Genomic DNA, 16,954 nt, shown 5'->3' on the forward strand with positions numbered 1-16,954 from the left:
ACAGCCTCACCCATTCATTTAAACATTATCTGTTTCTGCCTTGAGCTACAGAGCTGAAGGTCCCTGAGAAGAGACCACAGACTGCAGGCCCAGCTCTTTACTCTCTGGCCTGTCAAGAAAAAGTGCCCCAAAGGCTTGTCTTGGGGACCGTTGATCCACAGAACAATGTGAAAACATAGTGAGACAACCGAAACCAGAGGCAACATCTGATTGAGAAGCTTGTGGGTTCAACAAGATAATAGGACCCCAAACTCCTCATGTGGTTATTTCTGAAGCCCCTGAATGTTCAGATGGAGAGACATGCTTGGCTATGGCAGTTCCAGCACTGATTCTCTATTCCATGCGGTGCCCCCGTGCCCAGCACACATCAGACATCTGTGGTGGTGAACTTGACAATCAAGTCTATGGCCTACAGAGGATCAGTGACGGAAGGGCCACCAGCTGGAAACCCTGGACCTGGCCATAGCTGTCTCTTCTGGACAGAGGAAAGGTATAGTATTGGTTGCAAGAGTGAAAACCACATTGTGGTGGGGTTTTGTGGGGGAGGGGTGATGGGTAAGAACGGGATGAACGAAGCCTTTGGTCACTCCTTTTTTGGTCATCAGGCATCAGAACTCTTTCCGTATTTGGGCAAGTCCTCCACTTTTGGAACCTGGTTGGATACAAAGCTTCTGTCCCTCTGTAGTAACTAAAAACATCTGCTACTCTCTTGCTCAGCTTTCCTGGAAGCCAGCCTGTGGATTACCAGCCTGCCAGGTAGCTGCATCTATTCACAGCAAGAGGAAGCACATATGTTCTTGCCCTTGGCGGCGGACGCGTCTGCGACACCACCCAGTGACATTTTATTAAGTTCCTTTTAAGTTACCAAAGGTTTCTGCTGCCTACAAATTAGAACCCTGACTGATATACGGGTAATTGAGAATACAGGTCCCATGACCTCAAATGTTAATTTTCATTATCTGGGACAACATACATCAGCAGGAGAGGATGTGGAAGTTCTGTGGATGTGACAAATTCCCTGGAGCAAGGGAAAACCCCAGAGGCGCCTCACTTATGTTCACTTCCCTCGTCTAAAAGCAGTGTTGGGAGAAAATGAATTGGGGGCTCAAATGAATGAGTCTTATTATAACTATTAATTTTATCTTGAGAATTACTTAAGATCTATGTCACCCTGAGCCTTCCACTTTTTTCTTTTCAACAATCAATGACTATTTCTCATCATCAGGGTGGCTGTATTTCTCTTTCATTGTGTGAGTTTCAAGATTTAAGGTTTAAGACCTTAAGGTTTCAAGATTTAAGACCGTAACTGTTAATACTGATTTAATTCCACACAGCTATTTATAATAAAGCTTTCCTCAGATAAATTAATCGTATTTTTCTATATAATAAAGATCAAAGTTTCTGTTTAAAGTGGCTTAAAAGATTTTTTCCTAATAAAACAAAAAATGAGATTTCTTTTGGAAAGCAGAAGACCTCATTTTCCCCTCCCTTCTTCAGCTGGTGAGGAGGATGTTAATTTTTGTTACCATGAACTAAATTTCTAAATCCAATACATCCAAAGACCTTCCAGCTTACACTTTTGAAAAGAGTAATTGTAGATAAAGCACAACATCTCTCTTGATGCAGGTTAATAAACAAGTGGCACTTCCTAACAGAACTAAGGAAATTTATGTTAAAGCCAATCTCACAAGTCATGATTTGATCTTTCTAATGCCCACTTTTGTCATAAGTTCAATAAATCAAAAGTATTTTAAAGTCATTTTTGCAGCTAAAGATTCTGGGAAATGTCATTCCTAAGTATAACAAATGGCTCATACTTCTAAATTTCTTTCTTCTGCAAAGTCTAAAATACTCTGCAGAAATCAGAGTCATGTAAAACCAGAGTCATCCACACTGAATTTTATGAGTCCATTCTTTTGCCATTGAACTATGTCAAAAGGACAATTTCAAAATAATTAATGTGTCAATTCCTGCCTCAAAATGATTAATGGGTAAACAAGTCACTCGGTCTCTAAGATACAGAAGCCGAAACAACAGCATCACAGAAATTATGACTGTCTCAATTTTCTGTTATTCTATTTTTGCGATTGCCTCATATATAAATTTTTAAAATTGCTCATTTGCATACCTGACAACGATGTATTTGTCCATTTTCATGATTTTCTCTCATATTACAAGAAACTAGGGTTTCATGTCACAGCTCATGAAAGCAGGCATTGTGGAGTCCCTTTGTGGTGGCCCTGACTCTGTTCCTAGTACACCACCCCCCTGCCTCCCCACCCGCTGGTGACAACAGACTGAGGAACAGCATCTAGCACAGAGATGCATGTCTTCTGAGCTGTCTGATTTAGGTCACACGGAAATAGGGAGTCTGATTTAAAATGTTCCAGGAAAACAGTCAAAACCGAAGGCAGGATATCCTGCCTGTATACAGTTCAATTTTGTAAACAGTTTACAAGGCTGTTATTTCACTTGCATAATAAACCACAACATGGAATTGGCACCTGACAAAATTGCAAAATGTGAGATTTCTTTAACATGTTGTTCTGTTTAGATGACACAGTCAGTAGCAATGCCAGTTCTGTTTCCGGCAGCTGTTTTTACTTCCCTGCTTTGTCAGTAAAGCTCACTTAACTTCTCTGAGCCTCAGTTTCTCTCCTCTTAAAACAAAACGACCAAGCTTGCTCTCTGTGAGTTGTAGGAAGCTCTAGCCAGATGCTGCCTGGAACTGAGCGGTGTGGCACATTTGTGAGAGAACTTTTTTTTTTTCTTTTTTGGGCATGAAGTCTTTTTTCTGAAGGTGCAGGCCCTGGAGCTACTGTCTGAGATGAAAATGCTGCTAGAAGCTTGAAGAGCAGCAAACTTTTGATTTTCATTTCATTTCATTTCACTTCATTTCATTTCATGATAACTTACAAATGATGCTGTGAGTTTTTACCAGATGAAGATTCACATGAGTTCATTTCAGAGACATTTCAGGACTGCTATGTACTTACTTCCCTCAGGAGGCTTGAGGCTAATAAAAAACATGCTGAATTTCTCAAATGTGAAGCATATTTGCAGTCAGAGGAGTCGACACCCAGTACTTTCACAAAATTCAGTCTCAGGAAGTGACTGTGTGACTATATGAGTTGTGTACTGGGTTCTCTAAGACAGTTTTTCACAGAGCAGGGGGATAGAAGTTGTTTATGTACATAATTGCAAACTATGGCAGACAACATTAAGTGGGAGGGCTGACCTGCCATGGGAATTCAGAGGAAGGAAAGTATTTCTATCTGGAGGAATCAAAACATGACATCTGGAAAGAGAAGCAGGCTTTTGCCACATGAAGAAGGTGGAAGACCATTTCAGGCAGAGAACAGCCTGAGTTGTGGCATCAGGAAGTAAAAGCATGAAAGACTCTATGGTAGAGAATGTCATTTAGCGTAAAATTGTACAAAGGGGAGAGAGATGCTCAGGCTGGATCAGTCGGTGTGCCATGGATGAAGTAAACACAAGCCCTGATTTATCTCACGTAAGTTCAGAACCTCATGCATCAGATGCATCTCACTCTGCAGTCACAGCACCCTACCTGCTACACAACTCAGCCTCCCCAAGGCCAGGGGGCACATCTGGAAGGGGACCCACAGACGCTAAAATTGTGGTCCCCTGCGAGCGCAGCTTGTAAACCACACATGGTTCAGATGAAGCTCCATTCCTTGTCTGGACAGCGTCCTTCATGTCCCTGCCCACGTACCTCATGGAGATGGAGACCTGCCCGCCTCCTACAGGGCTGCCCTCTACCTGAGCACTCGGGGTCCAGTCGAGGGCCCTGAGGAAGGACGACAGGTGATCCAGCTGAGAAAACATGTCCTCAAACAACAACAAATCAACTGAAAACAAATATGCCCACTAACTGATTTCACATATATTGGTAATCCTGGTGTTTCATAAGGAAAACGGTGTAAACTTCTCAATGTCTTTAAACATTTAGGACGGGTTTGGAATTTAGGAACTATCTTAGCATTTAAAAAAATTTTTTTTACATCAAGGGAGTAATGGTGATTATCTCTGGGTATGACTTATGAATGTTATTTATTTATTGGCTAGTCTGTATTTTCTGATTATGTTTCCTAAAATAAATATTCTTTTGTAAAAATAATCTATAAAAAATTCACAACTTTTCAGGTTTTCCTTATTTCTTTGTCTAAACATTCTTAAAAATTCAGTTTTAGTATATTTAACATCTTTATTAGGCATTTATTATGTGTCAGACCCTGTAGAAACACAATGGGAACAAGAGACATGGGATTTCTGCCCTCAGACCTCAAGCTATGCCTGCTCTGTTTGCTTGGGACCATAATCACATATTTTTTAATTTCTGCAAAAATTAATAGAAAACAAACATTTCCACTGACCAGCCCTGCCTCAAGCCTTCTGCACTTGATTCTGCCTTTGCCCAAATTTTTGTACGTTCACCTCAGAGTGCACTTTGCTGAAATGTCACCTCATAGAGAGGCCTTTCTTGGCTACACCTCCTAAAATTGCCTCCTGTGTGTCTCCTTCACCTTCTTACTTTATATTTACTAAGAATATTTTACTCACTTACTGAAAAAATCATCTGTGTTCCATGTCCATCTGGTTCCATGAGGGCCAGAACCATGTCTTGCACTTATCTGAGTAAACTCTGACTTAGGCTGACACGAGCTACTCACAGGATGGAGCATTGCCAAGAGACACTATGTGTGCGGTTACGGGGTTCTGCTTGCAGCCTGCTGGGTCCTGCCTCCCCAACACCAGAAAACTCCGTAATCCCGATGCACACCTGGCTCTGGGGTTGGCAAGGATAGAGAGTCTGCATTCCTTAGTATGATACACTTAATTTATTTGATTTATCTCTACTATCAGACACACTGATATTTTCAGCTATTTTCTAATACTGACCATTCAGAAAAAGAAAAACTGGCTGAAAATTAGTTGAGAGTAAAGCACCCAAGTAGAAAAACTTAAAATGTACAAAAACACTTAAAGATGCTGTCAACATTCCAGAATAGCACCATGACCTGTGACTGGAGATGTCAGCTATGATGTGGGGGTCATACTGATGGAACTGTTTTCTAGAAAAAGAATATTTATTCTTTTTATTAGGAGTATAGAACTTAATTTATTCAACATTCTTACAACACATATTTATTAAATATTTACAAAGCACCAGGTACGGTTCTAGGTGATAAGGACACAGGAATGATGGAGCTCATATGTTAGGCCACAGAGGTGGTGAACACCCGTGTGCCAACTTCATTCTCGGCTTCTTACCCTTATTTTCTGTCACGTCTATCTTTTCAATTATTTTTAGTGTATTTTACTTTCCCTACTTAATCTACTGCTTCCCTATAAAACTTCTTAAAACATTTTGGATCAAGTAGATGGAAATAAATGAAAAACAAAGAGGTGAAAAACCATACGTGCTCTATTTCGAGTATCTACAAAGTTTTAATTCTGTATAATAAAGTGTAGTAGAACTTGCTTTGTTGCCTGTATGAAGTGGACAAGTGCTAAGTGATATTATGTTAATATGGGATCTATTCTATGCCCTTCTCCCTTCATCTGCCAACATTCTGAGAGAGAGAGAAAGAAGAAGAAATACTGTGGCCAAGAGCCTGTCTCTCATGGATCCCTGATTTTTTCCCCACTACTTGCAGAAGAAGGGAAGCATCATATGGCTGAATTTATTTAAGAAGTGAATTTCTGTATTTCTCATTTCTCCTCATGGAACAGATGGCTAGAAACATTTAAGCAGAACAGATCAAGGTGAATAGGAAAAGAAAACTTCAATATTTAAAGAACTAGTTTGGCAAGATAAATCCAATTCTTCAGATTACCTCTTAGAAAAGGGAATTATTTCAATCACAGAACAAGGTTCAACTGACTCTTGAGAGGACCCTGGTAGTTATAAATTTTTAAAAATGGAGCTAATTCAAAGAGAAGGAAGACAGAAGCAAAGGAACACCAATGAAAATCAGAACACCTTCCTGTAGCTAATTTTTCTGAAGCGAGCTCAGCAGACTGGTCACATGGGGAGAGTCCTTCCTCTCCGAAGTCCACGCTGAGTCCAGATACTAAGAGCACTGGCCAGGAGACAGCTGACCAGGAGCTTCCCGAGGTCTCCCAAGGGGAACTGTAAGCAGCATCTCTGGGTCGTAAATGGGAGAGACAGTGGGTGGGCAGGGAGGGGAGATCAGGAGCCACCTTGTGTCCACTGTCCTCCACTCCAGCACCTGCTGTGAGCAAAGTTCTTGTCCTTTTAATATGTTCCAGGAACAAAGCCTGCAGCTGAGCCCTGGGCTGGCTTGTTTTGGATGAGGCTGCCCAAAGGGCACCGGGAACAGATTCCCATAGGACTTTCCTTTCCTTCATGGACTAGATCTCATGTTAAGAGTTCAGAGACGGAAAGGAATAGTGAAGATGGTCTGAAGTGGGCTAATGAAAAGAAAGAAAGAAAACAAGCATTTTTTTTTTTTGCCACATATAATGCAAGGCTATCTTACGAGGGCAGCCTCACTTACAGCTCTGCCTTAGAAATGCAGCAAGAAGTATATACTTCAATGTCATCACAGCTTCAAATTCATGAATCTGCCTAATGTCCTGGAATTCTTCCTACAGAAATTACTGTCTGCATACAAGAGACTAAGTACTTCAAGAGACAGGATTTCTTGCCACAATGAAACATTTGTTTAGTATCTCATCTTTAAAGAGCCTGCCTTCACAGGTCTTGACAAACTGCTACTCATGTTACAAAACTTAAAATGCCCCAGGACAGAATAAGCCTGTGAATGCTAGTCACGAATAATGGTTACTGACAAATGCAGAGTATAATTAAAAACAAAACAAACAAACAAAAAGTATATACCAACCACATGCATTTGACTGAAAGATACATTCTAAATGTGGGTAAGCATCAGCAGGGGAAACTGTGTTGAGCAGTGTGGCACTATATGTCTGTCTTTAAAAGTCACTCTTTGACTCACGCACTTACTGGCATCAAGGAAACTCACCTGCAAGCAAATCGCCAGGTTCACTCTACAGCCAAACGAGGTGCTAACAGCCCGTGGATGGAGGCCCAGGTCTTTAAACAGTTTTGAGAATGACTGGGTGAGTGCTATTCGGGGCCGTTCTTCTGCCACCACTACACAGGTCCGCACGCGGGACAAGTCCAGTCCTCGTGCCTAGAAATAACGACAGCAGTAGGAGGTCAGCCTTGCCAGTGTCAGGGTTGTGACCTGCAGGCTCCTTACCCAGATCTGTACAACAACAGAAACTCCACACAGATATTCATTCCCAGGGCTCTCTGTGTCTGCACCATTAACCAAAATGGCGTAGAACACGTATAAATAAAAAACACCCGTATCGGTAATCAAGGATGCCATTACAAACATATTTTAAATAATTCAAGAAGCATAATGAGGAGAAAAGTTGAAGAAAAACAAGGTGTGGATAAAATAATAAAGGACAGGGTTTGGGGAAGAACAGAAGCACTTGTATACACTCCTGCCAGCATGGATACACAGGAACATCCATCGGAGAGAAATGAGAAACCTGCTTTTAATATAGGAATGGAAAATGAAAACACCTGGGCAGCTTCTTAAACACAGCTCTCCTTTCATGTCCGGAGACATAAAAGGTCCCAGATAAACTGTCACAAGGAAGCACAGCTCACTTCTGCCCAAATTCCATCAAGTGAACGAAACGGCAACACCCGGGGCAGGAAATGAAGTGCCTTAAAAGCACAACACTCCCAAGCGGAGCCGAGGACGAGCAAAATGTGCAACAGGAGTGGCAATGAAACAGGAGGCGAGGGGGCGACAGGGTCTCCATCCCCACACAGGACAGTCGCCAGGAGCCATCGGCATCCTGGAGAGCTGACAAGGGCACCTGAGCTGAGGAGGCACACGAGTCAAGACAGTCTTCCATACGTGCAGTCACACAGGGAAAATTAAGTCGGGGTAACACGAATGACCCTCGACACATGCATGTTTTGGGAGGCAATGCACCCTGGGCTTTGGGATGGTGCTCCTGGAGCCACAGATTCAAAATTTGGCTTCAAAGTTTACTAAATGTAAGAACTTGGAGAAGGTGCTTAATTTCTCTGTAACCTAAGTTTCCTCATCTTTAAAATGGAAACAATAATGGATCTATTCCAGAGAACTATTGTAAATGTTAAATTAATCAACATGTAAAGTGCTTAGAAATCACTTATTATTTCATTGGTTATTTATAAATGCACCTATAGGTAAAGTTCATGAAACATACTCAATCATTTTATAGCATAATATAGGTGGACATGAATAATTATGTTTTATAAATTTCCTTTGCTGTATAAACATATAACTTCAAGTAATATTTATTTATGTAGCTTAATATCAAAGTTATCTTGCATTTTGCTTTCCTGTTCAAGCTTAATGCACTAGGTCTGAATAGAAAAACAAAATTCAGAAGAGAGAAATATATTGCTTCACTAACGGCAAGTGTATACATAATTTGTATGAGTGCATATATACACACAAATATAATGTGTATATATCTATACATACACACTCACACATATCTGAGCATATAAACAGTGAATAGCTGGAATATTAACCAAAATAGGTCATACGATTATTCTTAGTTACTTGAATAAGGACTACATAATTTACTATGAAAATACGTCTATCAAAAAGTCCTTGGCTTAAATGAAGGAAAATGTTGTTATTGTCACATAATGGTAATTGAATATTAAAAAATAAAACCAAGCCACTGTTCACTGGATTGTAAAAATGAATTTTGGTTAGGACCCAGATCTACCAATCAGGGTCCTCAAGGAGAACAAAATGAGTGGCTAAATTTAGATGTATGACTCGAACCCCAGTGTTGGAATAAAACTAACTGCACTCAAGAACTGAATCCATCAACAAATCAAAAGGCAATTCAGGACCCTCCAAGTAGCCCTAACAGAATTAAAGACATCAATAACATACACTCTGACCTCTAACTCTGGCAGTGGGAAAATATCCATGTTATAAAACAAGGTTTTCAAGTGAAAACAACTTCGTCAACCCCAGGTGACAGCAGACCGTATGTCGGCTTTTCTGAAGGATCATTTGGCCTCACCACACCTACTCCACGCCCTCTGACACTGGTGCTTTCCCAGGAGGCTGGCATGTGTCCCCCAGGTACTCTGAGGGCTGCTTACCTTGAGGGATTCTGTCTGCGAGCCCAGCCCCTTGGTACACAGTTCCATCACTGAGTAGGAGCAAAATGTATCCCGGACTTTGTACTGACTCACGGCAAGCAGCCACAAGGCAGGGTTGGTCTCCAGTTCTGCAGGCGGGATGAGGATGGACTGGTGCCCGGAATACACGCTGCACAGAGAGATGGGAGGGCTCAGTGAGGATGGAGAAGGGGGGACCAGCCTCTGAGAAACACCTACTGTCCATTTGCAAGAGGGGACAGTCACACCAACTCTACTCTCCGGAATTTGTAAATATAAAACAAAAGCGTGTTTATAAAAACATTCTGAAAAATGCAAAAGAACTATGGGATTATGATTCGCAGTTACTGTCATTTTGAGCACTCATTGAAAGATCTCAAAGCTCTGACGCTGTTAGCTTTCTCTCAAAGCTGCTATATTCACAGAATGGACTCTCACAGTGGGAAGCACAGGACTGAATTTTGGCAAAACGGTCTGGAAGTTCAGAACAGAAGTTAGCAAACTACATGCTGCCTGGTTCTGTAAATAAAGTTTTATTGGGATACGGCCCTCAGTCCTTGCAGTACCATCTGCAGTGGCTTTCACACCAACGGGCAGAGCTGAGGATTGTGACAGAGACTATGGAGACTGAATATTTACTAAACAGCCACTTGAGGAAAAGCGTGCCCAACCCTGGTTCAGAAAACTGACATCCAGAGTAAATAAAAGGAAACTAAGACAATTAGAAGAATTAGGATTATAATTTTACTTCAGAATGATCCAATCGGATTACCAAACAGAACTAAGGAAAACACAATCAGTCTCTAATTTTACCGTTATGTTAGAGAGCATGGGGAGAGAAACAAGAGGCTACATATTTTGTTTCACCATTAATTAATGGGGCAAGTGTGATTTTAAAATAATGAAGTATTTGCCAAACTACATTTTCAATGGTATTAATTTTGTTTGGTTTATGGCTACAAATCAATATTAATAGATATCATATGCTAAAACAGACAACCTAGATAAACTACCTTCTAAAATTTAAGTAAAAGAGATTCTTTTTTTAAAAATTGAAGTACAGTTGATTTACAATGTTTTAGTTTCAGGTGTACAGCACAGGGACTCAGTTACACACACACACACACACACACACACACACATATATATAAATATAATATATTCTTTTTCAGATTATTTTCCCTTATAGGTTATTACAAAATATTGAGTATAGCTCCCTGTGCTATACAGTAGGTCCTTCCTTGTTGGCTATCTACTTTCCATATAGTAGTGTGTATATGTTAATCCCTCTCCCCACCACTTTCCCCTTTGGTAACCATAAGTTTGTTTTCTATGTCTGTGGGTCTATTTCTGTTTTGTAAATAAGTTCGTTTGTATCTTTTTTAAAATATATATTCCACATATAAGTGATACCATATGGTATTTGTTTCTCCCTGGCTTACTTCACTTAGTATGATAATCTCTAGGTCCATCCATGTTGCTGCAAATGGCATCATTTCATTCTTTTTTATAGCTGAGTAATAGTCCATTGTATATATATATATATATATACCACATCTTCTTTATCCATTCATCTGTTGATGGACATTTAGGTTGCTTCCATGTCTTTGTAAATTTCCATGCTACTGTAAATAGTGCTGCAATGAACACTGGGGTGTATGCATCTTTTCAAATTAAGAGTTTTCGCCAGATAGATGACCAGGAGTGGGACTGCAGGATCATGCGGTAATTCTATTTTTAGATTTTTAAGGACTCTCCACACTGTTTTCCATAGTGGCTGCACCAATTTACATTCCCATCAACAGTGTAGGAGGGTTCCTTTTTCTCCACACCCTCTCCAGCATTTATTATTTGTAGACTTTTTGATGATGACCATTCTGACTGGTATGAAGTGATACCTCATTGCAATTTTGGTTTGCATTTCTCTAATAATTAGCAAAGTTGAGCATATTTGCATGTGCCTGTTGGCCATCTGTATGTTTTCTCTGGAGAAGTGTCTTCCTAGATCTTCTGCTCATTTTTTGATTGGGTTGTTTGTTTTTTTGATATTGAGCTGCATGCACTGTTTGTATATTTTGGAGATTAATCCTTTGTTGGCTGCATCATTTGCAAATATTTTCTCCCAGTCCCTAGGTTGTCTTTTTGTTTTGTTTATGAATTCCTTTGCTGTGCCAAAGCTTAAGTTTAATTAAGTCCCATTCATTTATTTTTGTTTTTTATTTGCATTACTCTAGGAGATGGATCCAAAAAGATATTGCTGAGATTTATGTCAGTATTCTATGTTTTCCTCTAGGAGTTTTATAGTATCCAGTCTTACATTTAGGTCTTTAATTCACTTTGAGTTTATTTTTGTGTATGGTGTTAAAAATTGTTCTAATCTCATTCTTTTACATGTAGCTGTCCAGTTTTCCCAGCACCACTTATTTTTTAAAAAATTTATTTATCTTATTTCTGGCTGCACTGGGTCTTCGTTGCTGCGCACCGGCTTTCTCTAGTTGTGGTGAGCGGGAGGCTACTCTTTGTTGTGGTGCGTGGGCTTCTCATTGTGGTGGCTTCTCTTTTTGCAGAGCATTGGCTCCAGGCACATGGGCTTCGGTAGTTGTGGTGTGCGGCTTCAGTAGTTGTGGCTCGCGGGATCTACAGTGCAGGCTCAGTAGTTGTGGTGCACAGGCTTAGTTGCTCCACAGCATGTGGGATCTTCCCGGACCAGGGCTTGAACCTGTGTCCCCTGCATTGGCAGGCAGATTCTTAACCACTGCACCACCAGGGAAGCCCCCCAGCACCACTTATTGAAGAGACTGTCTTTTCTCCATTGTATTATTCTTGCCTCCTTTGTTGTAGATTAATTAACCATAGGTGCATGGGTTTATCGCTGGACTTTCTATCCTGTTCCACTGATCTGTATTTCTGTTTTTGTGCCAGAACCACACTTTTGATGACTGTAGCTTTGTAGTATAGTCTGAGGTCAGGAGGCCTGATTCCTCTGGCTCCATTCTACTTTCTCAAGACTGCTTTGGCTATTCGGGGTCTTTTGTGTTTCCATACAAATTTAAAAATTTTTTGTTCTAGTTCTGTGAAAAATGCCATTGGCAATTTGATAGGCATTGCACTGAATCTGTAGATTGTCTTGGGTAGTACAGTCATTTTAACAATATTGATTCTTCCAATCCAAGAACATGGTATATCTTTCCATCTATTTGTGTCCTCTTCAGTTTCTTTTATCAGCATCTTACAGTTTTCAGAGTACAGGTCTTCTGCCTCCTTAGGTAGGTTTATTCCTAAGTTATCATATTCTTTTTGATGTGGTGGTAAATGGGGTTGTTTCCTTAATTTCTCTTTCTGCTCTTCTGTTGTTAATGTATAGAAATGCAACAAATTTCTCTATTAATTTTGTATCCTGCCAATTTACTGAATTAATTGACGAGCTCTAGTAGTAGCAAACTGAATCCAACAACACATTAAAAGGATCATACACCACAATCAAGTGAAATTTATCCCAGGGATGCAAGGATTTTTCAATATTTGCAAATCAGGTGGTATACCACATTAACAAATTGAAGAATAAAAATCATGATCATCTATCTCAATAGATGCCAAAAAAAGCTTTTCATAAAGTTCAACATCTATTTACGAGAAAAACTCTCCAGAAAGTGGGAATGGAGGAAACATACCTCAATATAATAAAGGCCATATATGACAAACCCACAGCTAACATACTCAACAGTGAAGAGCTGAAAGCATTTCCTCTAAGATCAGGAACAAGGCAAGGATGCCCACTCTCACCACTTTTATTCAACACAGTTTTGGAAATCCTAGTCACAGCAATCAGAAAAGAAAAAGAAATAAAAGGAATCCAAATTGGAGAAGAAGAAGTAAAACTGTCACTATTTGCAGATGACATGATACTATACAGAAAAATTCCTAAAGATGCTACCAAATGGTTTTTTTTTTGGTCTTAGTTTTAAAAGTCTTACTGTGGAAAAATATGCATAAGATTTACCATTCAACCATTTAAAAATGACACTCCAGTGGCATTAATTACGTTTATAATGTTGTGCAACCATTACTGCTATTTATGTCCAAAATTTTTCACCATCCCAAACAGAAGCTCTGTACCTAACCCATCACCACTTTCACCTCCCAGGGCCTGGTAACCTCTAACCTACTTTCTGTTTCTGAATTGCCTATTCCAGATATTTCATTTAAGTGAAATCACACAATATTTGTCCTCTTCTGTCTGGATTATTTCACTTAGCATATTGCCTTCAACATTCTTCCATGTTGTAGCATGTGTCTTCAAGGCTGAATAACATCCCACTGTATGGATAGACCACATTTTATTTGTTCATTCATCCACTGATGGATGCTTGGGTGGTTTCTACCTTTTGGCTACTGTGAATAATGCTGCTATGAATAGCATGTACAAGTATCCGTTTAAGTCCCTGTTTTCAATTCTTTTGGGTATGTACCCCAAAGTGGAATTGCTAGACCACATGGTAATTCTATGTTTAATTTGCCGAGGAACTGCCAAACTGTTTCCCAAAGGCTGCACAAGTTTACATTCCTACCAGCAAGGTACGAAGATTCCAGTTTCTCCAAATTCTCCCCGGTACTTGTTATTTTCCATTTTTTTAAGTATAGCCATACCAGTGAGTGTGAAGTGATACCTCATGGTGGTTTTGACTTGTCTTTCCCTAATGACTCATGATGTTGAACACCTTTTCATGTGCTTATTGGCCATTTGTATGTTTTCTTTGGAGGAATATCTATCTAATCAAGTCCTTTGCCCATTTAAAAAATGTAATTGGCTTTTATTATATCAATGATTGAGGAATCATAAGCCCTCTGTCTGTTGAAAACAAAGATTCAAAAGTGTGAAAGTCACCCAATGGTAAGTAGTTCATCATTAGAGCTGTATTCTCTCTCTCTCTCTCTCTCTCTCTCTCTCTCTCTCTCTCTCTCTCTCTCTCTCTCTCTCTCACACACACACACACACACACACACACACACACACACAAAATGTTTTACGATATGGCATTGTAATGCCGCACTGGTTTTTCTTGTGTTATTACTTGAAGTTAATGTGTAAGCCAGGAATGTTAATTAATCTGATCTCCTCTGAAGGAGTATCAGAATAAGTACAAGAAGACATTGCCACTTTATTTCAACAATTCTATGCCAGTCAGGGTTCGTTGCACAGGCTGTATTAAATCTACTCAAGCATCTCAGAGCACACTCAAATGCCACAGTTATTGCAGAACAAAAGAAGCTTCATTTAAACCAATGTCTCCTTTTTTTTTTTCCCCCAGTGTCTCCTTTTAAAGGACAGTGCTTCTTCAAGGGAGGAGTAAATAATGAGCTGAGAGTTAGGGCTCAGAGGAAACACCCCCGTGAGCTGAAGGCCCTCTGAGGTCCCACCCACCTTCCCTAGACCACCCTGGGGATCCCAGCTGAGCAAGTGAAAATCATAAGCAAGAATTTCAAAAAGAAGGTTCTTAGACTAAGTCTGTCATGTACAAATAACTGACATGCTCTTTGGACGTATTAGAATAAGCACCATTTAAAGAACCTGTTTTTGCTTCATAAAAAAGCCTTAGCCTGATGAGGTGGGCTGGGTGTGTCCCTCGGATGTCCCTTCAGAAAGGAACAAGCCTGTGATATGGTGCGGGGGGGCAGGGAGCTCAGGAAGCTCCTGGTGGTGCCGGTTGCCCTGTCCAGTCCTCTGGCCGCCTTTTTACCTGGGACAGGTATGACCCCCACAAAAAACTCTCCTACTCACAACTCCAGCTCATGACGGCTTTCAGAGGACCTTTCCTGTTTGTAGTGGAAACACTGGCTCCCAGGGATCACATACTCCCAATGTGGAGCACTAGGAAGAATGGTCTTTTTAAGGAATGAAAGTGATTTGTTGGCAGGTGTGTTCTAACTTGGCTTCTAAAGATGGATTCCACAAAACTTAAATCCAAGACACACGGTTAAAAACTTCCCATTTTTAATATTAAAAGAAGAAAGCGGGATATGGAACCACATACAAACTACGATTATAGCTGTGAAGAAGGGCAAGAGCACAGGAACAAACACAGCAGGATACTAATGGGGGCTAGGGTAGGGCAGAGGGAACCCGGGTGTCTCTCTGCCCATTTGTCAGTTCTCAGGGCACTCATTCATTTCCATAGAATATGACCCATAAATACGTTCAAAAACACACACATTTCTATCCTGGAATACCTCTATCACACATTTCTTATCAGGATAACAAAATGCTACAAGATGGTGATTGCTTTAGATTCTCCTATTGGAGTTTAATACATCAAAACATCAGACAACCAACAACCAATGTGTGGGGATAAAATGTAGGTGTTATTCTAGGAAGGAAATCTGATAATCAGGCGGGAATTTTTCCGGTGGTGGCTTTTGGATTTTTTGAATTTTACTTAATCCTTCTGAGCAAGGAAATCTGATAATGAACAGAGCCCTCTGTATTTAAAGAATTAAATGAAACTCAGAATAGAATAAGAACTGGTTCCATGTTGAGTTTAGATGAACTTTAAAGAGCTCTGAGGATGTGCTGACTGCTCTCAGTAACCAGGAGAAAGGATTTTATGCCCCAAACTTTCCTTTGAAAGTTTTCAAATATTTCGTTTGAATTCCTGCTGATGTGAAAGTTTTGTTACACACAAAACATGCAAAACTGCACATTTCAGTGGAGCCCTGTGGAAAAGTATAAAAATTATTTCTATAGTCAATATACAAAATCAATAAGATCCCATTCCAATAATTATAACACTCAACATTCTGTCAATTTTTCTTTAAGATTTGTCCTTGGGAAATTGATTTAAGCCTTTAAAGATCACTTTACAGTGCGGCTATTTAAGAGATCAAACAGCAGGACAATATATCTGCATTACAATACTGACACCTTGGTCAAACAACTACTTACTGCAAGTAGCATCTATCCAGCAACACTTCTGTACAAATTTAGCTGAGCCCTTGCAGTTTGTGAAAACACGCTTTCATCTGGAAGTCCTTGTAGCCAACACTGTGGTGCTTTAAAAATCAGAGTTTTCATCTGGTTGGGAATCCAGCATGTTTTGTTTTCTCACTTCTGAACCAACAACCTTCCAAGAATACACACTGGGGGTCTGAAGTTGAGCTAAACACCTCCTCGGCTCCCGCAGCGCATCAGGGCTGTTCCCCTCACACCCGAAGGTCCTGCGGGCTGTTCCTGAGCCCTTGTCTTCTTTCCAGGGGTCATGAGAGCTAAGGGAGACCCCTGCCCCTGAGGCCACCGACACAAGTGGCAGCCACCTGTGCGGGTGACTTGTTGGACACCAGTGTTTTGTGCCACAGGCACCGTTACACCCTCTGCCCTTTGCAACGCAGCACTCAAGGATCAGCCCCCACACCACGTCTGGCGTGACCTTGAATTAGAGCTTTCTTTGTAGCTCATGTACCAACTCCAATGAGAAGCCTCAAGGCAACATTAAGCAGGAAGAAATAAAAATAACGGAAAATTTACCTCTGCTGAATGGTTATTAAAAGAACAATCTTGGCCAAAAATGGGATCATACACCAGGTAACAGCCCAAGATTTAACACCCTTGCACATCATGCACCATGTTAAGTCATTAATTATCCACTAGGAAACATGCCTTTTCCCTCTTTGAAAAGTGATGGTGCACAGTTTTCCGTTAGCACCAAATGTTATTCAACCCATTCGTGAATC

The 16,954-nt window shown here is 40.4% G+C and overlaps 1 protein-coding gene across 4 annotated transcripts in view; it reads right to left on the reverse strand.

Moving 5' to 3' along the window:
* DIP2C (disco interacting protein 2 homolog C) overlaps positions 1-16,954 on the reverse strand; it is a 371,973-nt gene that overhangs the window by 26,963 nt on the left and 328,056 nt on the right. For all 4 annotated transcript variants that reach the window (XM_059056827.2, XM_059056829.2, XM_067030168.1 and 1 more), the window contains 2 exons: positions 9,212-9,380; positions 7,035-7,205 (listed from right to left, as the gene is read on the reverse strand). In XM_059056827.2, the coding sequence (XP_058912810.1) occupies positions 7,035-7,205; positions 9,212-9,380 (340 nt within the window). The remainder of the gene's footprint in view (positions 1-7,034; positions 7,206-9,211; positions 9,381-16,954) is intronic.

The sequence above is a fragment of the Kogia breviceps genome, chromosome 3, assembly GCF_026419965.1.
Source record: "Kogia breviceps isolate mKogBre1 chromosome 3, mKogBre1 haplotype 1, whole genome shotgun sequence".
Lineage (NCBI taxonomy): Eukaryota > Metazoa > Chordata > Mammalia > Artiodactyla > Physeteridae > Kogia > Kogia breviceps.